The 13,037-nt window shown below is 42.5% G+C and overlaps 1 protein-coding gene and 1 non-coding gene across 2 annotated transcripts in view; one reads left to right on the top strand and one right to left on the bottom strand.

Moving 5' to 3' along the window:
• Nucleotides 1–423: 423 nt before the first annotated feature.
• Nucleotides 424–13,037, bottom strand: part of AP1AR (adaptor related protein complex 1 associated regulatory protein) — a gene marked incomplete at its 5' end in the record, with an annotated part of 14,968 nt that continues 2,354 nt past the window's right edge. Inside the window, 7 exons of the mRNA XM_023520859.1 lie at nt 424–2,322; nt 4,505–4,633; nt 5,373–5,446; nt 6,089–6,147; nt 8,194–8,292; nt 9,279–9,375; nt 11,883–11,908. Of these exons, the coding sequence (XP_023376627.1) occupies nt 2,057–2,322; nt 4,505–4,633; nt 5,373–5,446; nt 6,089–6,147; nt 8,194–8,292; nt 9,279–9,375; nt 11,883–11,908 (750 nt within the window). The remainder of the gene's footprint in view (nt 2,323–4,504; nt 4,634–5,372; nt 5,447–6,088; nt 6,148–8,193; nt 8,293–9,278; nt 9,376–11,882; nt 11,909–13,037) is intronic.
• Nucleotides 7,652–7,770, top strand: LOC111729811. Its single transcript, XR_002776397.1, has one exon. It is a non-coding gene; the product is annotated as a 5S ribosomal RNA (ribosomal RNA).

The raw sequence follows: 13,037 nt of genomic DNA, 5'->3' as shown, positions 1-13,037 counted from the left end.
CCCGTCCTCAGGCGCGACTCCCCTGACCTACCAGGAGCAGTCCCTGGTCCCCGCTGCGCACTGTCCCATGACCCTGAGTATCTCCTGACTGCAATCTCAGGTTGTCTCATCTACGTGCACTTGCGACTGTCTCTCCCTCCAGAATGGAAGCAGGAGAGCAGGAACCCGGTGTCTTCTCCCGGTGTCTCCAGCACCCCGCCAGACACGGTAAGATCCTCCAGTATCTGCTGAATATTTCTAGTGCGTTTCATAAATATATAAAGGCAATTAATGTTCTTTTCTTAGCAGTTAAAACACAAAGATTTTGAAGTTTAGTTCCAGCCTGCTTTCCTAATTCAGTCCTTTTTGTCTTCATAGATTTGATAAAATAATTTTGTCGGGAGCCTGAATTATTACATGTTTGTGGAGTAAAACAAATAATAATTAATTTAGTTTTTTAATGTAAAAATGTGTTTATTCACAATCCTTAAGAAGTTACCATTCCTTCAAAAAATTCTTTATGAACAAAATGCCAAAAAAATTACAACGGTAGCTTATGCCAAACCAAAAATATACATCTGATGTATACAAACTTTACAAAGCATAACACAGGCAACGTGAATGTAGATTACCTTTAAAGTATTTCCAATGACATAGCTACAACTTAAATGATAAGAGAGACATGAATAATAGTATTACCTTATATGTCTATATATTTAAAGTATCATTTATTTCTGTGAGATAAAAAAGAGATTAAACTATAGATATCACTGCCTAGCAGTTCAAATATTGAAAGGACCACATGATTTTTCTTTTTAAAGTACAGCAAGAACTTTAAGTTACTATTTCTATCCGGGCCTTCCTATGTTTTTGAGAACATGCACTGTCACTGTTTTAAGAAGAAGAAAAGACGAAAACACTAAGGAAAAATCAAGAGTCTGCTTACGAAAACCGCAATCCTCAGCAAAATCAGGACAAGCAATGAGGGAGTGTCTTCTATCCTTGGCCTTTCAAGTTGATACGTAAACTTTAGAGAAAAGAAGACTTCATTGTATATCACAAAATGTAGTTATATATATTGATGTACTTAGTTCTATCTCGTGAATGCACCTTGTATTACAAGGCAAAGGAAAGCTTAATAAAATCAACAGATCCTTTCATACCAGAAAGGATTTTACTTACTTTAAAAGGATTTTATTTACCCGTATTACCTTTTTAGGTTTTCCTTTCTTACTAAAGCATGCACAGAGAACATGTTCTGTGTAAAATCTTTCTAAGGCCAGTCATTGGAAATACAAATTTAAAAAAGATGACATCTAGAAATTTAAAACATCAATTAACTTAAAGTCAATATTCATTAATAGTAGCATGTAAAAGGAAGTGAAAAACCTAAGTATATTTACTTTCCTCAATATTACTTTTGATTACCAAATTTAAGTGTCCAAACTCTGAAAGCTTATTTTATTATATGATATCCTTTGTTTCACAATCAACATGATTATACTAGGATATACAGTTAAGTGTAGAAAGAAAATGATACTTCAGCATTTCTTTGGGGTCATGTACTCAAACTAACTGTGCTTACTGTCAGGTACCAGAATTTAAGTCTCAGGAACAAACGACGCTGGGATAGAAGCCCTGTTCTAACCCTGAGCCCGGCAGCCCCTCCTGCTGCCTTCGCATCTGCTGAGCATGAACACCAAGTGCCTTAATGTTTTCATAGTTACCAACTGATACAAGCTTAGGAAACATACAAAGTGAAACTAACACAACCATTTTGAAAAGTGAAAGTCTATGAATAATAAACAGGAATGCTATAAAGAAAAGTTAAAATAAATCTAATTGATAACATGACAGAACCATTAAATTGTTTTTGAGAAGCAGAAGGCAGATGATGAAATTGCACTTAACTCTGAAGCGGTCCAGATCGCGCCTGTCGCGCCTGCCCCGCTCACCAAGCATTCGCGCGGCTTCGGCTTCTTCCCTCCCTCGCGCAGAAGGCTCGGCCGGACCGTCACGCGCCCTAGTCGGTTTCTAACACTGGCCGTGACCGCTGAGCAGGGGCCCGCGGTTCCCCCTATCGTTTCTGCTGATGTGCACCGCACTGCCTCATGCTGGAATCAGACAGCTCCAACACAGGATTTACGAACCCAGAGTACTCGGAATTGCCATTGTCATCCGCTTCGGCTCTGACGAAGTCGCTCTCCCACTCCAGGCCGCTGGAATCGTCGGAAGCTGACGCGGCATTACTGCCAGTCTTCCTGCTGCTGCCCTTCAAAGCTGCCCGGAGAATGTCCTCCTCGGTTCTGGAACGCTCTCTCACGGGAAGCATTCGATGCATTCCTAGTATTGGGGCACAGTTATTAAAAGCCTCGGTGAAGATCAAAAAGCTATCTTAAAAGACGCGCCAGGTTAACGGTCACACTCGTGAATTCAGCGGCAGGGGTAGCCGTCCGCAGGCCTCCCCCAGTGACCGCGGGGGGCTGACCCAGGAGCGGCCTTCGGTGAACACACGCGTCAACACCCAGCGAAGGGCTGCTGTGCTGCCACGCTGGCCATCCCATCGGGTGGGATTTCTGAAGAGCCGTGAGTAGACAGAATGGATGGAGGGCCTCGATCGCCATTAGTCTTACCTGGCCAAATCGGTGTACCTGCCAACCCCTCCTGCCCAGGTGACAGTCCTAATGACAGTGAGAACAGCACGTGCTCCTCCAGCACGTACCAGGCTCCAGTTACTGTTCTCTGCGCTTTATGCACATTGACTGACTTAACCCTCAATGCTCTGACGCCACGAGCAGCGTATCGTCACCCGCCACTCCACAGTTAGGGAACGGGGGGGGGGGGCAGCACGTGACCTACAAGAGCAGCGTGCCGAGGGCCCGAACCCAGCCAGCCTGGCTCCAAGGCCTGTGCCCTCTCCACCCTGACTCAGCACAACAGAGCAGGGGCGCCACTAGGGGGCACTGCTCTGGATCTAGCTCTGAACAGAAAGCAAGCTGTCAGTGAACTGAAAAGTGTCAAAATCTTGGAAGAAAAAAATGTCATTTTAGTGGCAGGACGGAGGGAGGATAGAAATTGAATTTGTAAGTGCAGAATCCACATTAGTAATAGAATTAAAAGTCTAGGACTACATAAGAACTAGATCATAAGCACATTTAATAATTTTGTTTTCTGACCTTAACGAATCAAATCCTTCAGTAATAAAATACTTAAATCTGTATCACTGTTGTCTGTAACTCCTGAAAAATCACAAACACTCAACTCAGCAGAGCAAGTTATTCTGACAGACAAGCTGGCTGCTAATATTTTTTTGTGGGTTTGTATTTGATTGAAAAACACCATGTCTAAAGGAGGCTGGACTGTATACATCGACCCACAGGCAGGCTTCTAGCGGGCTCTGCCCTCTACCCAGCTGGTTAATAATTCTGACAATGCCTTGAATAACGACCTTGAACGTCATTATCCACAATCTGATCACCATACGGCCTGGAAGACTGAGCCAGGAATTAAAAGACATAAAAGGCTTAAGATCAAATTGAACAAGAGAACAAAAAATAAATTAATTAAAGCCTGCTGACTGGAAACCCAAACTGTAATAACGGTAAGCACAGGGTGGAGAAGCAGTGTTTGTCTAGGGAGAAGATTTAAGTGAGCTAAAGCAATCGTAAGACTGTTCAAGTCCCCTACGTATGTCTCTTTATTGATAAAACAAATGGCTGGGCCAGAGGACATCTAAGATCTATTCTATCTCAAAATTCTATGAAAAATTTAATGCTTTTTGTCTTTTTCAAAGTGCTATATTCTATAATTGGTTCTTCCTTTTTGGATTATCTATGTCTTAAAATGAAAATGAAAACTGAGCCTTATTCAGTGAAATAGTTTTAAAAAACCCCACATTTTAGCTGTAACTTTGAGCACTGATTATGTGTGGTACCCGGGTGTTTTACAGAACTTTTATTTAATCCTCACGACAGTCATGCATTTGTGTGTTCGAATACATATTATGTGCCAGGCACTGAAGACACACCAGTGACAAGATCATCCTTTAAACTAGTTTTATTATTCCCTTTTTATGTGGACAAAATGCATCTTAGAAAAATTAAGAATCCTATCTAAAATACTGTAGCTAGGAAGTCATGTAGCTAAATTCAAACTCAAGTCTGTGTTACAGCTTTTGTACTACCCCAAACTAACGAACTGCTGATTTATAATGAACCAAGGTTAATTAACATGTGGCTTTACCGGGGGCAGTAATTCTTCCTATCAATATCATGATCAATGGGCTGGATTACAAAAACCTTAAAATGAGAAATTTATTTTCTAAATCTTAAGAAATGTTCAAAATTAAGCAACTTTCTTATTTATCAACAAATGATAATCACTAATACAATAAGAATCTAAGAAATTTTTATACTGATTTTTCAAAGCCTTGCAGTCATTTCAGAATACCATCAAAATACCAAGTTGATCTCCATAAATTAACACAGACCAAATTTTGTCAGGTAAAATCGTGAATATAATATACCTTCTTCATCTTCCCACTCTAGATCTAAGGATGTGCTGTCATCATTTCCACTAGTTGACTTAGTTTTGGTCATTAAATCACAACTGCTCTCTGTATTTGGTGTCAAAACGGTGGCATCTGACGAGAGTCCTGGAACGCACACCAAACACAGTTACACAGCTCGTCCCGCCCCTGAGCAGACATTCATTTTGCAGTGATCATCTCCCCTTTATTACTACTCCTTTTAATGTCACAAAAAAACAATGAAATCATTTCATTGGTAAGTTCGTAAAGAAGAGGGTAAAAGGATTCCCCCCTTCTTTTGATACTTTTGACGCCTAGCAGCACAGTAAACATGCACATTTAAATGAATTATAAACTTTTCAAATTTGATGAACTCTAGGTAATATTTTTAACAGTCAATTACAAAGGGAGGCAAAAAACCTGAAAAGGTAAAAATAAAACGAATGAAAGCAGTCACGTTTTCACGAGGAACCACTACTGGACTGGGAAGTGCAGGGATTTCCACTTTTGAAACACGGGAAAAGCATTTTAACCTTATAAATCAATGTGTAATCATTAAAAGCAGCACATTTTCGCACTGCTTCCTCCCACTTTCCCTTCCTCCCTCTGTGGGGGCGGGAGGAGGGGAGGGTTAGAGCAGAAACGAAAAGTCCTGACTTGCTCTCTATGAATCTACAGAAACGCTCACTTTTCTTTGCTCCGCCCCTTTAGACAGGAAAGATGCTACCGCACTGTGGGAGGCTCTCCATCGACAGTACCACCAAGGGCAGGCCCTCCAGATCCAGGGCCAGGATCTCCAGCAATCGCTCACCCAACGTGGTACAAAGGAAACGCAAACGTACACACAGCATTTTAAAAGACTTACTACTACTTCGGAAAACGTCATACTGTGACTTTATATTTCTCAAACAAGACTCAGAGTCGTCTTCCGGTCCTGAACTGTAATAAAAGTGAAATTGTTTTTGTATATATTCATAGACATAACATAGTGCACACTTTAATGATGGCATTTTGATCTGAAGGTCTATCCCATACAAATTCATAATTACTGTACAATTACAATAACCAAATGAAAAGATGTCTTAATTTTCTTAATGTTAGCAATAAACTGAAAATAAGATTTGGTTAAACCTGACGTCAAATCTCCAAAGCTTTACGATTTACAATAATGAGGCAGGGACAGGGTTCTTGGCATTAGTGGGAAACATTCATGGGAAATGTGACATCGACATGTGTTTTCCAAAAAATGACCACACGTAAACTTTATTGTAAGAAAAGAGGGGCTGAGGAAAACACAAACAACCGAGACAAACGCGATCCATCCAAAGCATTTGGTGTGCTACTGAATCGCTTTCTATATAGAATATGTGACCACTCTTAAAATGCAATAAATTCTACTGAAGTTAATGAAGATCACTTTCCAACATAGAGGGAGCAAGTGTTCTAAGTATTCTCACAAGACAGTGTCTTTGAGAAGCCGTGGTTTTAGGGAACGCACAAACGTGACTACGTACACAAACATGCAGAAGGGAGCTGTGCTCTGTGGGGACCCGTCACCGAGGGCAGCCTGCCCCTACTCACCTCTGACACTCCCCATCCCTGGAGGGGTGGCACGGCCGCACGGCCCTCTGCCTGCCCTGCTTTAGAAAGAGAGCGACACGAAATCACTCCATGACACAACTGTATTCCAATCGTCATTCGTGCAATGCCAGAATGTATTTTTTTCTAGTTTCTAAAGAAAAACTTAAGTTATTCTATTGGAAGTCTTCTTCCTGAAATTCGGCACTGTTCACTTCTACATTCTCTTGTTCATGGGTAGAATTTCTCTCAATTTATCAGTATAGAATCCTTAACTAATCAGAATATAACATTAAAAACAGAGCTATGTGTATATGTACATCCTCAGCATTCTTGTTCCAGCTGAGAGCTTTAGTAACTGGAAGGGTGAGGGCACGAATGGAATCTTTAAAACAGCATGTGAAGTTGTGTTCTGGGTGAAGTAAATAGCACAGATGTCAAAGGCCTGGCAGAGTGGATTCGGAAATAATAAAAGCAAAGGATTTAGAGGACCTAGCGGAGCTGCGACTCTGGGAGTTATTGGCTGTGTGTCCCTGGCATGTCCTTTACTTTGTTTCTTCATTTGTAAATTTCAGAGGCTGTAACACTGCCCTAGCAGACTCATAGGGCTATTGTGAAAATCAAACGAATTTCCATGTATCTGTATATCTTCTATATTGGTATATGTTGTATAGGCTATACACGGTCCTATATTAGTATTTAGTCCGGGAAGAAAAAAACCCAAAAAACCCAAAGATGCTATGTATGCAGTGCTTTCAGTCGTTAAAAGGCAAGCCATAGAGAATTTATCATAGTGAAATGAGTTGAAGTTAAAACCAGAAAAATACTTTTATTTCTTAGTAGAAGGTGAGTTAATTTTTTAACAACTTTCTCACTATTTAGAATTTAACTCAATAAAGATACTCTTTATTTGTGTTGAATACACACACACACACGTGAGAGAGATAAAAGGTCACACAGAAAATCACACAGCAATGACAGGCAAGATTTTTCTGTTTCTCTAAGTCACAGTAGCTACATGTGACATGATCTTTGTGCTACCTCAGCTAACAAGACAGTATAGAGTTCACACAGGTGGAACGTGGAGGAAGACAGTGAGGACACTGGCTAGGCATCGCAGAGCTTGACCTCTGCCCCTGCCATTTATTAGCTGTAGAATCCCAAGCAGGCACTTAACACATCTGTCCCTCGGCCTCACCTACAACACAGGGGCTGAAAATGCCACCGCTCTCCCAGGAATGTCACGAGGGTTAAACAAGGTAAAACACGTGCTCCACTCAGAACAGTCCCCGACTTAGCCAGGGGTCCTCAGCTGCCGCCTGCATCGTGGCGATGCCACATGACCTTAGCGTACGGTGAGGGAGGGGAACTCTGCCACCTTCTCCGCTAACTTGCCAAAGATTCGTCAAAACCCAAACTCCCACCCTCCCAAAGACACGAGAACAAAGATGCGAAATGTACAACATCCCTGTGGAGCAGACGGCCCAGTTCACCCAATTCCAGGAAGTACGAGAATTCCAGCAATTCAAGAAACTGTTTCAAAAAAACGCACAAAAATAAACCATAGTCTACGGCCAAGCCACCCTGAACACGCCCGATCCCGTCTGATCTCGGAAGCTAAGCAAGGTCGGGCCTGGTGAGTACTTGGATGGGAGACCACCTAGGAAGACCAGGTGCTGTAGGTGTAAAAAATAAAGGATTGTAAGCTGACAAGGTCCTTGCAATCTGTGAGGTCAACCAAGGGTTGCCTCACCTAAAAATAAATAAATAAAAAACCAGAAAGGCTACCCTTGTACTGCTTCTGTCCAAGAGTATATTTATTTTTCCAAAGGTGGATTTTAGAAAACTAAAATTGATCTTTGGGATAAACAAGAGTTGGCTTCTGCTTCTCTAAGTGAAACGGCATTCAGTATCATGCATGGAATTTGATGTTATTCTAGCTGTTAGATGGTCAACTAATTTGCCTTCGAATTCCTGAAAACACAGGCATGAAGACCCTCGCTGCTACACAAGAAGCCCCTGAGCCACGGGGGAAGAGTCCCAGCTACGGTCTTTCAGAGAGATGGGGAGAAAAGCAGCCCGCGTACGCTGGGGTCTGTCCCCCTCACCTCCACGAGCTTTCGCTGCTTTGCTGCCCTGGCTGCTTCACGCTGTGCAGCGTATAAAGCTTCTTCTTCTAGTCTTAACTTCTCTTCTTGTAAGGCTAACTGTACATGAACAAAACAATAAGGGTTAACCAAAATCAGAACCTGTCTACCTGCTCTAAAAATGTTTCTACTTATAAAATAAAAAAATCAATCATTAAAAATGGATCTCCACAAAGCATAACAGAAGTGAAGTAGCAGTGTCTAAATTACGTAACTACAAAACAGTTTTCTTAGAACGTGCAGTGATCTGGACTCTGAACGGTCGCTGTAACGCCTGTCGCACTGCCTAGTTTAATGGTCTGGCCCTCCTAAGCCCAAAATCTTTTAACGCTAAGGCCAATCACAGCACCATCTACTAAAGCGAAGCAAGCTTTCACAAAGTTCATGTCTCATTGATCCCTGTCTCTTGAATTTTATTACCGTCACATTGTTCAAAAATTACTTTCAAATTTAAGTTCTTACCATTCATGATAGTTTATTCATATTATTACTTGTATTAATCTACTGCATTTCAAATAAAATTTAAGCATCAAATTTCAATGTAAATTTTTATCTCTAGCCTAATGTTATCTATTATAAATTAAGCATTGTAATTATAAGCCATTCTGTTAATTAAAATAAAGATAACATTTACAATTGTTCAAAGTACTTGGTTCACTTACTAAGAACAAATAAATCCGAGACAAACAAAAAGACTTAAAAAAAAAAAAACCCCACTTAGTGTCAAACAGAGTAATTTTTTAAAGTTGGCTTTAAACACAAAGGTGCATGTACCCTGCCAGAGTCCCTACTTGTGAATTAAGATATTATTTTTAGGAGAATGTATTATTTTCATTTGTGGAAGCATATAATTTCTGATAAATTAAACCAAACCAAACAAACTATAACAGGCTGGAATAATTTTTTAACTTTTAAATAATTTTCATTTGTATATACCTAAATATAGGTCCAGTGACTCTATACAATATATTAGTTCATAACCACCTTGCCCTATAAACAGACGCTTTGTGATTACATGTGTGTAAGCAACATACAAGACTATTTACCTCCTTTTGAATTTTCATATCGAGATCTTTCTGTTTTTCAGCAATTGAATCATAATGCCTCTCTCTTAGGTCAACAATTTCTTCCTCAGTAAGAGGCCTACAGAGAAAAATGAGCGAGAAAAGAAAGGAAAAAACTTCTGATGAGTCTGAGTCCAAATAAAACACTCACAAAACCAGTGAAATTGTGAAATTTTACTATAAAAAATGTATTAAAGCAATTTGATACTATAACTTCATTAGAGTAAAAAGTATATTCTAACACTTGCTGTTCACTGTGGTAGAAAGTTGAGTAAGAGGATTTTAGCACTACGACCACTTTTTGAGAAATGAGAGCTTCACTCACCTTCACTCTGGCTCTGTCTCAGCCATCTGACAACACCCCAAACGCTCATCCTAAGATCCGCCAGTCCACCAGCCTCGATCGTGCCCTGCCTGCCCTCCCTTGCACCTGGTGTGGACACCAGGGCAGATCTGGACTACTTTCTCACCAGCGGACACACCTCCTCATACTCACACCTTCACCCCCGCTCACCCAGTTTCCTCTGTGCCCATGGACCACGCCGGGAGCTGCTGGAGAGAATCCGGCACCCATGTGACCCTCAGCCCCCAGCAACAACTCTTCACTTATACATGGTCAACTCTTTCGCGCATCCTACCCTGACCTCCAAAATCTTCACACGATCCTTAAGTTCTTTATTCACACTCCTTTCTCTTAAAAGTCAATTCTGCCCCAGTATAAGAAATGGGGAGTATTAAACATCAATCCCTTCAAACTCCCGCCACCCCTCCTCTTACTTAGGTCTCTGCTCTAAAGAGGCACCATTCCTTAATCTGCTGACGGTCACCTGCTACACCTCACTCCAGATTCATTTGCCACGGATGCCACTTCACCCCCATTCCAGAGAGTTCTGCACCAATCAGCACCTCCCTTTCATCTTCAGCCGACTCTTTTTTTCTGTCTTCTCTCTTCCACGTGAATGGAGGAGGATGGGAGGGAAGCAGGCGGTCAGAAAGAAGGAAAGAAGAAGGAAACCCTTCCTCTGACCAGCATCTGTCTCCAGTTACTGCCCCTTCGCTCATCAGTGTCAGTCAAAATTCCAGAAACTAAATGGATGGCATCGGTAGCTCACCCCGCACTCACGAGGGCTCGGGAGCTCCTCTCTGTGCCTTATGCACACTCACTGACTTTAATCCTCACACAGCCTTATAAAGAGGACACAGAGATTACACACGAGGGGCACGAGGGGCATACAGACTAAGGGAATGTCCAAATCAGTCACATAGCCTGTGGCAAAGCCAGTCGGAGCCCTGCAGCCTGGCTCCTTGCCCTCACCTCCCACTATGCCCGCATCCGCTCAGCGGTCCCTCTGCTGCCATCTAAGCGACCCGGCCGAGTAATCAGTGGCTTCTGCATACAATGCATACCTGATACAATACAGTTTTAAGTCCTACCCCTGGGGTTCCAGGCGGCAGAGCGCCCCATGCCCACCCCTCCCGCGGCGCCCCGCGCTCTCCAGCCTTGCCGCCCCTCCCTCTGGGCTGTCCTCAGACGCCTCTTCTCGCACCTGCCTTTCCACCCTCAGGCCACTGCTCGCCCCAGGCTCCACCCGCCCCAGGCAGGGGATGCTGAAAACCACCGTGCTTTCCACCCGCCATGGTTGAACTGGCTGCTCCTCTAGCCCCACCTTCTGTTTAGGGCTTTTTCTACTTTTTGAGGTACAACTTACATAAAGCAAAACGCAAATGTTAAGTGTTCAGTTGGTTAAGTTTTGACGACTGTGTGAATTCACGCCACCGAAAGCGTGATGCGGGGCTCGTCCGCCCACGGCGCTCGCTCCATTTCTTCCGTCCGGAAGGCCGTCCCTCTGGCGCCCCACGAACCAACCCTTCGAGGCTCAACCAGCTGTCATCTCCTTAAAAGAGTCAACCTGGGCACACCCCCTACACAGCCTGGGCACGGCAAGTTTGTGCCCGCCGTCTATCCACCTGTGCTACCTCGGGCCAGGAACCACCTCCCGCACCGGGGCACTCCTGCTTCCAACGCAGAGGGCCAGGCCTGGTTTGCAATCCCGCCGCCTAGCACCGCACCTGGCCACAAGACAGTTGCTTAACAAATGTTTGCTAAACTAAAAAACGTAATGACATACACCTTCAAAATATGAAACAATGCATGTTATCTTCTTGATGTTGAGAACTCTCAAGGTGAAGAGGGTTCTTTTTCAAGTAGCAACTCATGTAATTTTAAAAGACTATAAAGAGGTTGCTTAAATAAATTAAGAATATCAAGGTTCCAGTTACTATGGATTTTTTTAAAACCTGTGATTAATAAAACAAGCTTTAGAACATCATGAGGAAGGAAAAAGGGGACAGAGTTTTCAAAAATTAAAGAAAATGTGAATGTTTTCAAAAGAAACTAACAGTAACAACTCAGGTTCAATGAGAAAGCACCTAGGCACTTATGTATATGAAATTCTTTAATGTCCAAAAGAACCTTTTGAGATATGTATTATTTGTAAGGCTCTGAAAGGTAAATTGTTCAATGCCTCAAAGCAAATGGCAGAGCCTGGATTCTTAGCGCCGGCATTTCAGAGAAAAACACCTTACCTCTGACTGCTTCCTGGGCTTTCCCCCTATATGAAAAAATGAATTAATTAAAATTTTTCATTAGCTGAATTCCATTTCAGGCAAGCTAATAAAAATTCTATTTCCTCAAAACAGTTGCTATTTATTTTAATCACAGTAAACAACTTTCATTATTAAAAGTGTTAAAACTAAAAGCAAAGGCAAAATTTAGCTGAACCCCCAGCTTGATTATTAACAGCGAGCTGCTGGACACCCTCAATTCCCTAACGAACACTTCCGGGGCCAGGGCGGCACCCGACAAGCCATGTGCCCTCACCACTCACACCGGCTCGTCCTCACCGTCATGGATTCCAGCCTGGGAATCCACGAGGAAACGTATCTGTCGCCTCAAAAGCAACCTCCCCGCCCCCTGCGATCACTCAGACTGGCACGGAGCAGCCCGAACCTCGAGTCGCCCGCGCCGCACACTCCTCGAGGCGGAATACAAGGCTGGCCCACCTGCTTCAGCTCGTCAGCATGTCCTTTTTAGTCTATTGCATGCCACAATATTTTGCATTTTTACGTTTTTATAGGTGATTGCACTGTTTAAAATGACCGCCACAGTGCTGAAGTGCTGTCAAGTGTGCCATGCACGAGAGAGCTGTGACATGCCTCTCGGAGAAAACGCACGTCGTCAGGTCAGCTTCGTTCAGGCACGACTCAAAGCCGACAGCTGTGAGCGCAAAGCCAATGAACCAGTTATACATTTAAAATAAGGCGTCAAATGGAAACAGGAAACGAGGTTATACACTGGGCAACAGATGGCAGTGTTGTGACCAGCAGCCAGCAGGAACCTAACTGCGGCTGCCTGAGGGGTTTTGTTGTTTCACTAACTCGCATTCGAAGTGACTTTGTAGAATTAACTATCATGAGTGATGGGAACGAACTGTTTTTATTTTCTTTCACAGGTTATGAAACTATCTATAGTTGGTTTTTTTCCTCCAGAGCAAACCATAATTACTTTCAAAAATGATTTGGGTTTATGAATCTTTCTTATATAATTAGGCCACTCACATATGACTAAGTAACAGCAGGAATAAACTTCCAAATGGTCCAAATGAATTTAGGAAACAGCACTACAAGACAGTTCAAACCAACCAAACGCAAAATATAACATGAGAGAGAAAAAGACTGGCA

The sequence above is a fragment of the Pteropus vampyrus genome, unplaced genomic scaffold (genome assembly GCF_000151845.1).
Source record: "Pteropus vampyrus isolate Shadow unplaced genomic scaffold, Pvam_2.0 Scaffold282, whole genome shotgun sequence".
Taxonomy (NCBI): domain Eukaryota; kingdom Metazoa; phylum Chordata; class Mammalia; order Chiroptera; family Pteropodidae; genus Pteropus; species Pteropus vampyrus.
The sequence above is the reverse complement of the archived record's forward strand: the minus strand, read 5'-3'. Positions and strand labels throughout refer to the sequence as shown.